At 38.4% G+C, this 17,317-nt stretch overlaps 1 protein-coding gene across 1 annotated transcript in view; it reads left to right on the top strand.

Moving 5' to 3' along the window:
- The window catches only part of CCDC81 (coiled-coil domain containing 81), a 35,943-nt gene extending 19,152 nt beyond the window's left edge, over positions 1 to 16,791 (top strand). Inside the window, exons 6-15 of the mRNA XM_049780555.1 lie at positions 960 to 1,075; positions 5,288 to 5,399; positions 6,239 to 6,323; positions 6,795 to 6,941; positions 8,292 to 8,396; positions 9,043 to 9,215; positions 11,516 to 11,594; positions 11,788 to 12,011; positions 15,154 to 15,279; positions 16,650 to 16,791. Coding sequence (XP_049636512.1) covers positions 960 to 1,075; positions 5,288 to 5,399; positions 6,239 to 6,323; positions 6,795 to 6,941; positions 8,292 to 8,396; positions 9,043 to 9,215; positions 11,516 to 11,594; positions 11,788 to 12,011; positions 15,154 to 15,279; positions 16,650 to 16,791 — 1,309 coding nt within the window. The remainder of the gene's footprint in view (positions 1 to 959; positions 1,076 to 5,287; positions 5,400 to 6,238; positions 6,324 to 6,794; positions 6,942 to 8,291; positions 8,397 to 9,042; positions 9,216 to 11,515; positions 11,595 to 11,787; positions 12,012 to 15,153; positions 15,280 to 16,649) is intronic.
- The last annotated feature ends 526 nt before the right edge of the window (positions 16,792 to 17,317 follow it).

Raw genomic sequence — 17,317 nt, 5'->3', positions numbered from 1 at the left:
TCTCTGGCCCCACCTTTGGATGTTTTTAACCTATGCGCTTCAAAGGCAAAATTCACTATGAGTTAAATGAAAGGTATGGAAACTCCCATTAACTAGAAAACCTAGAATTTAACAGGAGAACTCATATTAAAAAAAACTTCATTTATGTGAAGTTTAGTCTCTGAATTTATTAGTAATATGCTCTCACTCTAATATGAGGCCAAAGAAAATCTACAACTAAACAAAAATTTAAACTTCTGTCCCTTTTGCAAGTTTCTGACTTTTTGTGAGGAGAGAATGGGGAAATTGGGAGGACAAAGAATTAAGAAGAAAAACAAGTATTTCTGGATTTATTTACCCATAATAAAAGTAATAAAAATAAAATAAAAAAGAAAAGGTAAAACAAATTAAAGTTTATACCTTCAATATCTCTAAAACCGCCTTTTGCTATCATATCTCTATGGTATCTGATTATAAAAGACAAAAGACATTAAAACAAATCAGAATCTAAAACTTAAATCTCACATATAAGATCTGCTATAAGATTTGTTATTTGAGATATTAGCATAGAAGTGGAAGGTCTTATTTGGTTCATAGACTCCACCTCAGAGGCAAATTAGAGGCTGGAGAGATAGTATGGAGGCAGGGTGTTTGCCTTGCATACAGAAGGATAGTGGTTCGAATCCTGACATCCCATATGGCTCCCCGAGCCTGCCAGGAGTGATTTCTGAGTGTAGAGCCAAGAGTAACCCCTGAGCGATGCCAGGTGTGACAAAGAAACAACAACAACAACAACAACAACAAAAAAACCAACCCCCCCCCAAAAAAAAACCCGAAGAGGCAAATCAAAACACTCAACCTCTTGTGAAGAAGTTGCTGAATTATCTAGCAGGCTGGTTTGGCTTCTTATAACTGAAAGTTTATATAGTCATCGATTTGGGTCCAATTCATCGGATAAAAACATCTTGTTTTATTCTTAGAGTTGACTTGAAGGAGGATGAGAAAAAATTACCTATGGAAACTAATACTGAAAAAGATGAACAGAGTAGACTAAGCACAGCAGTAAACAAAAAGTCAGACAACAATGGTGTCAGAGGTAGGTCAATGGTTACCTAGTACAATCTATTTTTATTACTTGTCTAGCAATATTGCTTAGCAACTTCTATGTCCAAAGTAAATAAAGTTATTGTGAGTGATCATTGCATTATCCTAAGCAGCATCTCCTATTTCTGGACTCTTGTATCTAACTAATAACTCTTAAGCTCTTAAACTGACTTTTTGATTTATGAGGTCCAAATTCAGATGCCTTGTATGATCTTGACATGTTATTTAAATAAACAAAGTGGATTTTATGCAACATAAAATACAATTATCTTATAAAAAGTAATGCATAAAAATAAAATTTTGCCATCTGGCTAAATTAGAAGATTGCTGGTTTCTCATACTTTGTCTCTTCAGCTTGATGTAATATGTTGCTTTGGTGGAAGGATATAAGAAAAAACTAGAACTTGAAAGACTTTCTTTGTTTTGGGCTCATACCTGGTCATGCTCAGTATTAGTCTTGGCTCGGTACTGAGGAATTACTCCTGGTGGTGCTCAGGAGAGCGTACATATGGGAATACCAAGGATCGAACCTGGGTTAGCAAAGAAACACTTTACCCACTGTACTATAGCTTCGACACCAGACATGAAAGACTTTGAAAAAGGTGGTAGGGTTCTCCAGAAGTTCTCAGACTATTCTTTGAAGACTGTTCCTCTAGATGACTGTTGATTTGTAGAAATGTGGGCAACAATGTATAAAGTTTTATGATGTTTTCTAGAGAAGCAAAGATCCTTAACTTATGTAATACTTATTCATTTTAAAGGTTGACCATTAATTGTACATTTAAATATAAAAATTAATTGGATCAAAACTTGGATTGCAGATATTGACTTTTGTCGTATGTGACCCAGAGGTTTACATAAAACATAGGATTACATACTAAAAATTTTCCCATCTACTATATCTTTTTTTTGTTTGTGGTTTTTGGGTCACACCCGGCAGTGCTCAGGGATTATTCCTGGCTCCAGGCTCAGAAATTGCTCCTGAACCGATGACCTCCTGCATGAAAGGCAAACACCTTACCTCCATGCTATCTCTCCGGCCCCAACTATATCTTTTTATTTAAACACCTTGATTACATACATGATTGTGTTTGCGTTTCAGTCATGTAAAGAACACCACTCATCACCAGTGCAACATTCCCATCACCAATGTCCCAAATCTCCCTCCTCCCCACCCAACCCCCGCCTGTACTCTAGACAGGCTTTCTATTTTCCTCATATATTCTCATTGTTAGGATAGTTCACAATGTAGTTATTTCTCTAACTGAACTCATCCCTGTTTGTGGTGAGCTTCATGAGGTGATCTGTAACTTCCAGCCCTCCTGTCTTTTGTGTCTAAAAATTATTATTGCAAGAATGTCTTTCATTTTTCTTAAAACCCATAGATGAGTGAGACCATCTGTGTCTTTCTCTCTCTGACTGATTTCACTCAGCATAATAGATTCCATGTACATCCATGCATAGGAAAATTTCATGACTTCATCTCTCCTGACAGCTGCATAATAATCCATTGTGTATATGTACCACAGTTTCTTTAGCCATTTGTCTGTTGAAGAGCAACTTGGGTGTTTCCAGAGTCTTGCTATGGTAAATAGTGCTGCGATGAATATACGTGTAAGGAAGGGATTTTTGTATTGTATTGTTGTGTTCCTAGGGTATATCCCTAAAAGTGGTATAGCTGGATTGTATGGGAGCTCGTATGGGTCACACCTGGCAGCGCTCAGGGGTTACTCCTGGCTCTATGCTCAGAAATCACTCCTGGCAGGCTCGGGGGACCATATGGGATGCCAGGATTCAAACCACCAACCTCTGCATGCAATGCAAACACCTTAGCCCCATGCTATCTCTCCGACCCCTCATCTACTATATCTATTGAAAGGCTTTATAGGGAATAGATTTTATGTTAGCCACAATGGGACAAGAGACAATAAAGTTACAAAAGCTTCTTGGGTAAATATTTTTCTTTGGTAATATTATGCATTTAGGGCCAAAGTGATTGTATAGTGGCAGGCAATTGCCTTGCATGTGGCCAACCGGGTTTGATCCCTAGCATCCCACATGGTTCTTAGCACCCTATAGAAGTGATTACTGAGCTCAGAATCAGGATCAAGTCCTGAGCACTGTTGAATGTGGCCTCCCAAAATGTAATTATGGATTTAAAAAAAATCTAAGTTTAGACACCCATTTAAGAATAAAGGAAGCTGATCAAGCACTTTTGAAATTCATTTGGAACAATAAACACCCTAGAATAGCTAGAACAATCATTGGAATAAAGAATATGGGAGGAATTACTTTCCCCAACTTTAAACTTTACTACAAAGCAATAGTTATCAAAACAGCATGGTATTGGAATAAGGAGAGGCCCTCAGTTCAGTGAAATAGGCTTGAATACTCAGAGAATGTTCCCCAGACATACAATCACCTAATTTTTGATAAAGGAGCAAGAAATCCTAAATTGAGCAAAGAAAGCCTCTTCAACAAGTGGTGTTGGCCACAAAGAGTTATGAGTTTAGTTAGAGAAATAACTACATTTTGAACTGTCCTAATTGAAAATGTATGAGGGAAATGGAGAGCCTGTTTAGAGTACAGGCGGGGGTCGGGTGGGGAGGAGGGAGATTTGGGACACTGGTGATGGGAATGTTGCACTGGTGATGGGTGGTGTTCTTTACATGACTGAAACCCAAACACAATCATGTATGTAATCAAGGTGTTCAAATAAAAAAAAAAGAATTAATAAACAAAGTCAGTCAAAAAAACAAAACAAAACAAAACAAAACAAAAAAACAAGTGGCGTTGGCACAACTGGCTAGCCACTTGCAAAAAATTAAACTTAGACCCCCAGCTAACATAATGTATGAAAGTAAAATCCAAATGGTTTAAAGACCTTGATATCACACTCGAAACCATAAGATATATAAACAACATGTAGGCAAAACACTCCAGGACATTGAGACTACAGGCATATTTAAGGAGGAAACTGCACTCTCCAAGCAAGTGAAAGCAGAGATTAACAGATGGGAATATATTAAGCTGAGAAGCTTCGCACCTCAAAGGAAATAGCGCCCAGGATACAAGAGCCACCCACTGAGTGGGAGAAACTATTCACCCAATACCCATCAGATAAGGGGCTAATCTCCAAAATATACAAGGCACTGACAGAAATTTACAAGAAAAAAATCTAATCCCATCAAAAATGGGGAGAAGAAATGAACAGACACTTTGATAAAGAAGAAATACAAATGGCCAAAAGACATATGAAAATATGCTCCACATCACTAATCATCAGGGAGATGCAAATCAAAACAATGATGAGAATACCACCTCACTCCCCATAGATTGGCACACATCACAAAGAATGAGAACAAACAGTGTTGGTGGGGATGTGGAAAGGAAATCTTATCCACTGCTGGTGGGAATGCCACCTACTTCAACCTTTATGGAAAGCGATATGGAGATTCCTCCAAAAACTGGAAATCGAGCTCCCATTCGACCCAGCTATACCACTCCTAGGAATATACCCTAGGAACACAAAAATACAATACAAAAATCCCTTCCTTACACCTATATTCATCGCAGCATTATTTACTATAGCAAGACTCTGGAAACAACCAACATGCCCTTCAACAGATGGGTGGCTAAAGAAACTGTGGTACATATACACAATGGAATATTATGCAGCTGTCAGGAGAGATGAGGTCATGAAACTTTCCTATACATGGATGTACATGGAATCTATTATGCTGAGTGAAATAAGTCAGAGAGAGAGAGAGAGAGAGAGAGAGAGAGAGAGAGAGAGAGAAAGACACAGAATGGTCTCACTCATCTATGGGTTTTAAGAAAAATGAAAGACATTCTTGCAATAATAATTTTCAGACACAAAAGAGAGGAGGGCTGGAAGTTCCAGCTCACCTCATGAAGCTCACTACAAAGAGTGATGAGTTTAGTTAGAGAAATAACTACATTCTGAACTGTCTTAATAATGAGAATGTATGAGGGAAATGGAAAGCCTGTCTAGAGTACAGGCGGGGGTTGGGTGGGGAGGAGGAAGATTTGAGACATTGGTGATGGGAATGTTGCACTGGTGATGGGTGGTGTTCTTTACATGACTGAAACCCAAACACAATCATGTATGTAATCAAGCTGTTTAAATAAAATAAAATATATTAAAAATATTAAAGGAAGCTCATTTTTATTTCTTACACAGCCATGGTCTCACCAAAGGAAGCAGAAGAAAAAGTTAAGTCTACAGCCAATGGTATCACCTCGAGTATATTGGAGCAGAAAGAATCTGAGGCAAAGGAATTAAACAAACAAAGGTAATGCATTAGCATTTTTCTGTTGCTCTTTACTAAACATATTTCTTCATCAATTTTGATGATAGGAATCTAAATACATCTATTCCTTCATCCAGTACTATTTATCAGGACTTGCAAGAATCCCTGCCCTTCCTATATATATATATATATATATATATATATATATATATATATATATAGTGTTGCTCACTAACTCATCTTCCTGAAGTGACACATCCCAACATTGCATGGTATTTATAACCATCAGACAAGTGTGTGTGTTGTTGTTTTGTGTTGCTCACTTTATCTCCTGTGCTTAGAATTGTGCACATAATAAATTCTTTTTTTTTTTTTTTTTTGGTTTTTGGGCCACACCCGGTAACGCTCAGGGGTTACTCCTGGCTATGTGCTCAGAAGTTGCTCCTGGCTTGGGGGACCATATGGGACACTGGGGGATCGAACCACGGTCCATCCAAGGCTAGCACAGGCAAGGCAGGCACCTTACCTTTAGCGCCACCACCCGGCCCCACATAATAAATTTTTAACATTTCTTTTTGATAGGATGAATACATTAAAGGCTCCATATCACACAGAATTGATAGCTGTGAGATGGATAACTGATAACAATTGAGGCCTAGCAAATTTACCTGGTTTGTCTAATACTAAACAAATTTCCTAGCAAAGAAGGTGGAATTTGGATACATATTTATCTGACAAAGAATAGTTTTGTAATCTGTACATAGAGATATTCTAATAAAAACAGATATATTTTATATTTATATTTTTACTTCCCTCAAAAGGATTCTTTCTATAGAGGTCAACTATATTAAACATTAATTAATGCTATGTTACTTTTATAGAGACACATCTCCAGATTATTTGAAGAAAAAGAAGCCTGAAAGTTCCAAACCTCTTTCTTGTCAGAATCATAATAAGGCAGGACAGGTACCAGGCCTTCAGACAAAACCTAATCGAGATTTTTCTTTGATTTGTTTGTCCAGTGTATATGTTTCTAGGAATTGCATTAATTTTTTTTGTCAAAGACTATCCTAGAAATAATTACTCATGACTATAATACATGGGTATGACTTAAGTGCTTGAGATCTCTTATTGGAAAGTAATAAGCCCACTATTTTATATTTTATTTTATATTTTAAATTCAATATCTACTGGTTAGTATTAATTGAGCTGGGAAGGGGACTATCCAATGTTCAGTTACTGTGTATATTTCTGATCAAGTGAGAATTCAATAATGCTTTTGAGCGTTTGATAACTACAAGTCTAAGACAAGTTAATTATTTGTCATTAATAAAACAGTTTATATATATGACTGCATACCTCCAGTTTTTGCAAAACTTGTAAAGAGAATGTGAAAATAAAATAAAAACTAATTTGTCCTAAAATTTGGTAATGTAGGAACTGTGCTATGTCTGCCTGCAACGAGAACAACGAAATATCCCACGAAGTGATAGGGAGGAGAAGAGAAAGCAAGAGATCAAAGAGGAAAGTTTCCTACATCAGTGCCAAATGTTGACAGAAAAGAAGTCCTTACTCAGACAAAAGGTAATTTATTTTATGGTGGTCTGAGGACAAAGGCTGTGAGGGGCTAGAACATGAGACTTTTTCATAAAAAGCATAGACTCCAAACTGCTATCTCTCTGGCCACTCAAACAGTAAGTAGTTTCTCCATTGAAGAATATCTATCATAGAACTGTACAAGATTTAATATGATTGTAAAATACAGCAGGGTCTGAACAATACTATATCCTTGATCCCTCACATTAAACCCCTGACCAAGTGGTTGAATACTACTAAGTCCTAGGTGCCCTGAATATTCAAACAAAACCATGCTATCATATGCCTACTGACATTTAAAAATGTATATATTTCTGAACTAAAATGGCTAAACTTAAAAGGCCATATTCAAGTTTTCACTAACAATAAGTAGCACTGGTAAGAGTATGTAGCCAGAGATGGGAGAGATAGCACAGTGGTAGGGCATCATTTGCCTTGCAGGTGGCCATCCAGAACTGATGGTGGTTTGATTCCTGGCATCCCATATGGTCCCCAGAGCCTACCAGGAGCAATTTCTGAGTGCAGAGCCAGAAGTAACCCCTGAGCACTGACAGGTGTGCTCTTCCCCCCCCCCCAAAAAAAAAAGAGTATGCAGCTGAATTTTTGCACTTGTCACTGATATTAATGATATTATTCTCTTTCCCTCACCTCTTTAAATCTAGAGGGACTAAGTTTTTGTTTGTTTGGGCCACACCTGGTGATGTTTAGTGGTTACTTCTGGCTATGCAATCAGAAATCACTCCTGGCTTGGGGGACCATATGGGATGCCAGAGGATCAAACTGCCATCTGTCGTTGGTTAGCGTGTGCAAGGCAAGCACCCTAGCACTTATGCCACTGCTCCAGTCCGATAGAGGGACTAAGTGGAATTGTTATATGTATATTAATTTATTTTTGATTTCTGATCAAACAGTTGCAACAAATGCCCCTCTTTTCAAAGTCATGGCCTATATCAAGCAAATATAACATATATTTATATATAGAATGGACCATATGGGATGCCGGGGAATTGGTCCTAGGTTGGCTGTGTGCAAGGCAAAGACCCTACCACTGCACCACTGCTCTGGCCCCACCTTATATTTTTTCTATCTAAATCTTTCTAGTAATAAACCTTACTTTCCTTTACTGCACTTGTAATGTCATAGTTAACCATTTGTGTTATCTTCCATTTCTCCTTACTAGAGTAGCCAATTCTATATAAAGCATTAAAAACATCAGAAAATCCATCGCAACATAAAAGAAGAATTTTCTACTTTTGAAGGAACATACTGGTAATTTTAATTTTAAATTTTAAAGATGCTATTTTAATGTCTAACATTTTTCTTTTTGTTATTGCAAAGGTTAAGTGCTTAGCTACAAGAGAACAAAATCAAAAAAATGCTGCTTTTAATCTTGGTGTGGCTGATGCTATAAGGATTCACAGGAATACAAAGCAGGAGTTCTCTGTAAGAGTCTTTTCAAAATTTTTATTGCTAATAGTTGCCCTGTTTTTGGATCTGCACTCTGGCATGTGTGCCATTTTGTATCTTATTTATTTATTTTTGGTTTTTGGGCCACACCCGGTAATGCTCAGGGGTTACTCCTGGCTATGCGCTCAGAAGTTGCTCCTGGCTTGGGGGACCATATGGGACGCCGGGGGATCGAACCACGGTCCGTCCAAGGCTAGCGCAGGCAAGGCAGGCACCTTACCTCTAGTGCCACCGCCCGGCCCCGCCATTTTGTATCTTAATGAAGTAAAAGTTGGTTATGACAGGTTGACTCTAGTGCCCTGTGAGGGACCCCATACTACAAAAACAAAACAAAACAAAACAAAACAAAACAAAACAAAACAAAAAAACACAAGACAGCTCTTCTTAGCCACATCTACACCAAACTGGGGCAGTTGCTATGGGAAGTAAACATAAGTTCTAATCTAGTAATCATTGGTCTGTTGGAAGAATCAGAATATCTGGGTGCTTGCTGGATTATTTGGAGATGCAGATAGATATTCAACCCAGATTTCAGGATAAGCATTTATCTGAGTAAAATCCCAAGGCTCTATTATTTACTGCTATTTTGTATACTGAAATAATTACTTTTCTTTTATCCTAGAATATGTTCTTGTTCGATAAAAGACCAGAAAGTACTGATGTCAATATTGCAAAACAGAAGAATTATACCCAAAGTCTGCTACAACAAATAAAAACCAAACATGAAAACTTAATGAAGGAAAAACAAAACCAAGAACTGATAGATGCTCTAGAGAAAGAGTGGAACAGAGAGGAGTAAGTTCTGTTGGACATAATCTGAATAAGAATTTATAATTTTCACATGAATATTATTTCCAAATGGTATTGAGTTATTATTGGCACAATCATTACTCACTTGGGCAAAATAATGCAGTTGGCAGCCAGACCCTTAACATTCCATTAGAAAAATTTCAACTGCCAACATTATTATAATTATTGAAATAATATTTGCCAATCTACAATTGATATACTTAGAGAGCATATATATCTATATCTATATATCTATATATATTTGTTTTGGTTTTTGGGTCACACCCGGCGGTGCTCAGGGGTTACTCCTGGCTGTCTACTCAGAAATAGCTCCTGGCAGGCACGGGGGACCATATGGGACACCGGGATTCCAACCAACCACCTTTGGTCCTGGATCGGCTGCTTGCAAGGCAAACGCTGCTGAGAGATCATATTTTTGTATTGTTTTGTTTCACTGGTATGGAGGAAAACAGCCTGGAAATGAGTGGAAAAAGGGAATTGCCTGGAAGTAGGTGTTATTTCAAACAGAGGCCTTATTCTCAGTCATGTGGATTGTCCCACACAACATAAGGGAAGAAATGCATGGTGGAGGGTTGGAGTGGTAGCATTTGCCTGCATGTGGCTGACCCAGAATGGACTCGGATTCGATCCCCAGCATCCCATATGGTCCCTCAAGCCAAGAACAGTTTTTGAGCACAAAGCCAGGAGTAACTCCTGAGCGCTGCCAGGTGTGCCCCCCCCAAAAAAAAACCCAGCAGAAACAAAAAGCAAAAAACCATAAACTAAAACAAAAAAGAAAGCAAAAAAGAAATGCATGGTTGATCTGGGAGGACTGAAACTAGGGACTGAAAAGTTATGTATAATAATTCTCCCCTCTGATGGGGCTGGAGTGGTGGCACAGCAGTAGGGCATTTGCCTTGCACATGGCTGACCTAGGATGGACTGCGGTTTAATCCCCTGGCATCCCATATGATTCCCCTAGCCAGGAGCAATTTCCAAGAACAGAGCCAGGAGTAACCCCCAAGCATCACTGGTGTGGCCCTAAAACAAAACAAAACAAAACAAAACAAAACAAAGTTCTCCTCTCTGGTCACACCCACAATGCCTTAGACAACATAATTTTTATTCCAATTTATGTGTGGACAAGTGTTAGAGTGTTAAATTCAAGTTTTCAGGTAAGGGAATCTGATTGATCCTGTTAGGATCACCTGAGACTGAGATAGGGTCAGGTCCAGAGTCTAAATGTAACCTAATAGAGCACACTTCTTACTTAAAAAAAAAAAAAGCTACTGTACAGGGGCAAAGAGATTACACAGTAGACAGGGGGCTTGCCTTGCATGCAACTGACAGGGTTCAATCCCCAGAAATCTCTGTGGTCCTCTGTTCATTCCTCTGTTAGGAATAATTTCTAAACACAGAACTTGGATTAATCCCTGAGCATTGCCAGTTATGGCCCCTGCCCTAAAAAAAGCTGTTGTAGTGTGAGAAACCAATGAGTTAGTTCCTATGACTAAATATATTAGTATGAAACATAGCTGTTTTATTATTCTTACCTTATAAACCATATTTTGTGTAATAGAATCATAACTTGCTATTAGAAATATCATCTAAAGGGTGAGCTTATGGCAACTCTTTTTGTAGAATAAATGGTCATTTGCTGCACTCTTGTAGAGCATGAGCAGGGCATGGTACATGTCACAATAGTAGTACATATGGATGATATTATGCAATTACTCCTGTCCTGTGTTGAATTTGTTGACCCAAGATTTGAGTTATTCTCTTAATCCTTAAAACAAATTATTTTTAGTATTAGTTTTAGAGCCCCTCACTGCTCTGTGCTCAGGGATTACTCCTCGTGGGACTTAGAAAACTGTATGAGGATCCCTAGATAAAACCGAGGTTGGCTGTATGCGAGACAAGCATTTTACCCATAGTTCTGTCTCTCTGACAATTCTCTTCATTTTGTAATATGTATTAAACATTATAATATTTATATATTTTATACAATCATATAATATAGAAATAAAATACTATAAATATTATAATATAATAGCCTCTGACTGTACTCAGGGGCTACTTCTTGCTCTGTGCTCTGGAGTTACTCCCTGTGATGCTGGTGACAGGGATTGAACCCACCTCCTGTATTTATTCTGAAAACCAAGGCTCTACAAAGAGAATCCCATTTAAAGAAGATTTCCAGTCTCATTTTCTATTAGTATTTATTAAACATGTGTTGATGATGCTGATCTTTATTACTAAAGACTGTAACAAACTCTGTACCCATGTCTCTGTTTCTTAACTGACAGGGCTATTGCACAAAGAGAGAAATATCTGAAAGATAAGAATAAAGAGAGAGTCTCTTTTAAGAGAGAATTGGATTTTCAGGTAAGAAGACTAATACTTTTCAAAATTATGCAGTGTTGTTGCGATAGCTTTTGAAATATGTATATAAATATTGTAACATCTTGAATACCCTCCATTTTATATAGCTCTTTGGTTCTTCCTCTAAATCTCATTGGAGTTGTACATGTGTAGTCTTAGTATAATTTCCATCTATATTCTGTGCATTCTGTTTCAGATAAAGAATTATAAGCCTTTTAGGCTGCCTGCTTCAGTGCCAGACTCTATAGAGCCTATTTTTGGTAAGCAGGATGATCATGCACTGCTATTAAGTCACCAGAAAGATCTGGAATGCCGAAAGGACCAGTTGGAGAGAGCAGCTTCCAAGCAGAGGAGGAGAATCATAGAGGGACTGAAGAACCAACAACAAGATATACAAACACTGAAGAATATTAGGAAAGAGTAAGAATTACTTTCTTTTTCCCCACCCTGTCTCCTTATTCCCCTGTCCAACCTCCAAGCCATGTTCTCTTTCTCCCTCCCATTCCTCCCTCCTCTCAGTGATAATAATTGAAAGATGCCCTCACTCACTACATTCTGTGCTCCTTGCAGTTTATTCTCTGTATACCTTTTTACCCTGGAAAGTATAACTTCTTGAGTTTTCCATAGTAGGACTCTCCATTAGCAACACACTGTGAGCCAGAGCTATGCTTTGTGACCATGTGGATTCACACAGGAAACTTTTAGAACTTTTCTCTATTTCTACTGGACCCCTTTCCTTCAAAGAATTATTTCTTTTAATAATTTTTATTGTGATCAAAGTTAATTACAAGTCTTTCACAGTAATACTTAAGGTACATAGTGACAAAGACAGGGCCATACCCACTACCAGTGTTGTCCTCCCTTCACCCCTGTTTCCAGCATGCATCCCATACCTTCCCCCTTTGCCCCTTGGACTGTTAGTGTGAGAGGTCTACTTTGTGTGTATCTTGTTATAGATTGGGTATCAATTCTGGCGTCATTGACTTTGAGTCTGGTGTTTAAGTTGAATCATTTTTATTTTGACTCAATGTTCATATGACTGGTTGTTCCTGGTACCATTCATTTTTTCCCCCCTCAAGTTACAAGGGAGAACAGGATGATTGAAGTTTTGTGGTTCTGTTGGAAAAAGAAAAGAAAAAAAAACCTGGGGGGATTTGTCTAGAGGCTATAAATATCAGTTCAGAAGAAGAAAGGATAAAAAAGAGAAGAAAAAAACCCCCAAACAAAACAAAAATAAAGAAATGACAAAAAACACAGCAGCAGCAACAAAAAAATCATCACCAAAACCACAACCACAAGAAAGAAAGAAAAAAAAAATAGTCTGGTGTGGCAAGGCTTTCTCTTTGTTTTGTTTTGTTTTGTTTTTGCATAGGCACAATAAGAGTTGGAGGTTAGAGGTTAATTTCCTTAGCTAGGAGGTATGGAGTTTCTCCACCCTTGAAGCAAACTGTCATGGGAGGAACTACGGGCTCCATACACGATCATTTCGAACTCTAAGGTCTTTTTATAGTGCCAGGAAATTTTCTGCTCAGTCAGTTGTGGATGACAAAAATCAGTCCTCTGTAGAGGACTTACATCCAGGTCAGTGGTTCAAATCCCGCATGCCTGCCAGAGGCAATTTCTGAGTGCAGAGCCAGGAGTAACCCAGCGCTGTGACCCAAAAACCTAAAAAAAAAAAAAAAAGATGTCTAATGGGAAATGCCACCAAGGGAGAGTTTTTAAAATTATTTTTGAAAATTAATTTATTGAATCACTGTTTGATGAAGTTAAGCATGATTGGGTTTTAAAGGTACAGAAATACAGAGAACCAGTCCTTTCACCAATGTCTATTTCCCTCCACTAATGTCTCCAGTTTTCCTCCCATCTCTATCTTCTAGCCTGCCTCTCTTCCAGGCACTTTTTTTCCCCTTTTTCTCTTTTCTCCTATTAGTCCCTTTGATTTATAATATTGTTACTGATTAGGGTATCATGCATATCTCTACCTTCTTTCAGAACCCAGTCCAACTGACCACTTTCCTTCAAGGGAGGGTTGTTTGTTTGTTTTGGTTTTGGGGCCGTACCTGGCATCGCTCAGGGGCTCAGGGATTATTCCTGGCTCTGCACTCAGAAATCGCTCCTGGCAGACTCTGGAGACCATATGAATTACTGGGGATTGAACCTGGGTATGTCCCAGGTTGGCAGCGTGCAAGGCAAATGCCCTACTGCTATGCTATCACTCCAGCCCCTGCAAGGGAGGATTTTTAAAGTTTCTGACTAGCTCTTGACTTCAGTATATCAACTCAGCCTCATCTTTGCCTTCCCATTTTCACCTTTCTCCAATCTTCTCTAGCACTCCAATTTCTTTGTGGCTGCTTAGCAATATTTAGGTCCTTGATGAAGCCAGATCAGAAATGCTTAGGAGTACCTTAAGATTGTAGGTATGATTCAATGGCAAAATCCATGTTTTGCATGCCTAATACCTCATTTTACTGATTATTATGGGTGAATTCTGACACCTACTGGTAGTTCTAACACAAAACCTTGCAGAGCAGCAGTCGTAAATTATATTTAATGAAGTGTCCCTTCTATGAAAAGTTGGTAAGAGTTTCAGTTTTGCTAGAAACACAAATAATATGAACTGTGTTTAAGATGATCAACAAACAACACCTGCTACTCCATTTTTGCAGCCCAGAAATAGCAATACAAAATATCAGGAAAATTAGATGTTTTGTACAGTCACTTTGACACTCACCCCCCCAACACCCTTCTTTACAATGTTAATACTTTTGTATTTATTTTCTTTGCCTAGCCATTTCTGTTTCCTTCCTTCTTTATATTCATTTGATTTTTTTTCTCCTGTCTACTTGGTCTTACAAAATGCCTCTAGCATTTTGTCACTAGATTAGTGACATCTGACAGGCTACAATGAAAGAGGGAAGGAAAAATATCAGTTATTAAATAAAACATCTGGGGTGTTGTATATGAAAACATTTCCATAAGATTGTTCTTTGCCTGTTGTCCCACCTTGACCTTCCAGATGAGGGCGCTATTGAGAGTGGAATAAATAGTTTGGGAGCGAGGTGTTCGGGGTCTTTTGGAGACTTTGCTGGCTGGCTCCAGGTGTTTTTTTGGAGCTAGCAGCAGGCTGACAAAGGACTCTCTTCGCCCAACCTTTTTATAAGCCTCCTGTCTGTGTGGATTATTTGCTGCGGATAAATATTACCAAGATCTCCTCCCAATAGGGGAGAAGGGAATGGGAATCAACTTCTCATTCTGGGAGCTCTTTGAGGATATACAAAAAAATAAATAAAGGAGTAAATAGGACCCCACAATTGGGTTATTCTTTAACTTGGTTAAATTAACTGATGGCAATTTAAAGTTACATTGGTTAGTTGGAAAAAGTTATCAAACCTTCTAATTTAATTCAGGATTAAAGATGAAAAATTTAGACCCACAGATTGAGTTAGTAATTTCATAATGTTTTTGCAGTGTTTATTTCTGTTCTACGTTCTCAAAGAACAGAGAAAAACCCCATATGATATACTGTTTAAAAGAAATGGCATTCCTATTCCTTTCTTTTAAGGTTCTTGGAAGAAAGTCTTGCTGATGCTGATAGAATGAAAAGCATAAATGAAGAATTATTGGACCACTGGGGAAAGTGTGCGCAGGAGAAAAGACAGCGTGATAAAGAAGAAAAGGCTTTTGTCAGGTAACACATGTTGGAACCAATTATATATTTCCAAAGAAATTCCACTTTGCTTCTATGTCAGATAGGTTTTAGGTGATAACTCCAATTTTCACTAAGTAGCTATCTACTAGAGATATTGAACTGTAACTCTACTTTTTCTTTTAGATTTTCTTTTAAGGAATTTGAATAGAACCAATTAATAACAATGAAAAGTAGAAGCAATGACACATAGAAAATAGGTTTTAAAAGATACGTTGGGTTATTTGACTATCCAGAGAAGTGAAGGCAAACGAGTTAAGGATTTTAAACCATGTTCTTAATGTTGAGAGAAAGGTAGGTAAAAGACAGTGAGATTACTGCTGAGGACATATTGTAAACCTGGACTCGATTATGATAAGTACAAAGAAGCAGTTGTTGGTGTCACAGGGAAGACAGCAAAGCAAAACCCAGATTCATAGGTGAGCTGTGAGCATGTGACATGCCTTCCTCTTCTGGAAACCCGGGCAGGTCAGCTGCACTTTTCTGACCTCTTTCAAAGTTACTTACTCTTTTTAAAGCTTTTCTTGAGGCTATTGTAGAGCATTCCAACCATAGGACAACCCTGAGACTTCCCTACCCAATCACGGAAAACTGTCCAAGTAAGAAATTGTATACGTCATGTAAGTTTTGAGCCTTAAAACATTTTTTTTTTTTTTTTTTTTTTGGTTTTTGGGCCACACCCGGCATTGCTCAGGGGTTACTCCTGGCTGTCTGCTCAGAAATAGCTCCTGGCAGGCACGGGGGACCATATGGGACACCGGGATTTGAACCAACCACCTTTGGTCCTGGATCGGCTGCTTGCAAGGCAAACGCTGCTGTGCTATCTCTCCGGGTCCCTCCTTAAAACATTTATTCTCCCCAGTGTCTCCACTTCCTCTTGCCCTTCACTCTGCTTTATTCTTCATTGACTCCCATATGCTTGCAAGGCGCTCTGAAGCTAAACATCCCTGGAACCTGCAAGCCCAATCACTCTGCATTGTCTCTTGGGGTCTGTAATAGAAGCAGCTTCCTGGCCCATGTTTCTCTCAACCCTGGTTCAGGAGAGAGTGGCAAGGAGGACTGCCACTAATAGGGAAGCCACCATTTTCTGACTGCATGAATGTGTATCTGAGGCCTTCCCACCCTTCTCCATGACTGCCTCTGGGTGGGTAAATGTGGCTGGGGAAAGACATGGAAAGACCTGGACTGTTCTGAAGACTCAGTCTTTTATGTGGGCAGAGGAGGATTGGAAGCTGACACTGTGCCAAGTGAGAGCAGTGTGGTGATTATTATGGGGAGATGGGTGGGGTAGCCTACTAAGGGAAGAATAGAAATGCCTGTTGATGCCTTTGGTGTTTCTTCTCTCTCCATAGTTCTTCCGACAATATCTTTATTTTGGACCAATGTGATAAGTACGAGCGCTGCAAACAGTGCAAAAGAAGCATCTGCAACAATGGAAAGACCAATATGTGGCCCATCAACAAATTTATGACAGGCTCCCGTGTGTATATGTAAACCAATAATTTTTATTTGAAAATAAATTTGTTCTGTTATTTTCGTTTTATTGATTTTTGTTTTTTATTGTTTTATTTTTTTCCATTTTATTTAAACACTGTGATCACAAACTTGTTCATGATTGGGTTTCAGTCTTACCTTTCACCCATGAATATTTCCCACTACCAATGTCCCCGGTTTTCTTCCCACCCTTCCTCATGACTGCTTCTGAAGCAGGTATTTAACTCTTTTCTCTCTTTAATTTTCTTTTTAGGCACTGTAGTTTGCAATATTATTATGGAGGGATAGCATACATATTGCTATCTCCATCCAACACCCAGTTATTGTCCAGAGTGATCAGTTCCAACTATCATTGTCATAGTGGTCCCTTCTCTGTCCTAACTTCACTGCTATACTATTTGTAGTAAACTCTATTTCATGGACTGGCCCTCCTGCCTTCCTTTTTAAATTTTCTTTAGATATCTTTTATTTTTCTTATATCCCATAAATGAGTGAGATTATTCTATGTCTATACCTCTTCCTATGA

The sequence above is a fragment of the Suncus etruscus genome, chromosome 9, assembly GCF_024139225.1.
Source record: "Suncus etruscus isolate mSunEtr1 chromosome 9, mSunEtr1.pri.cur, whole genome shotgun sequence".
Taxonomy (NCBI): domain Eukaryota; kingdom Metazoa; phylum Chordata; class Mammalia; order Eulipotyphla; family Soricidae; genus Suncus; species Suncus etruscus.
Note: the sequence above shows the minus strand (reverse complement) of the source record. Positions and strands in the feature narration are given on the sequence as shown.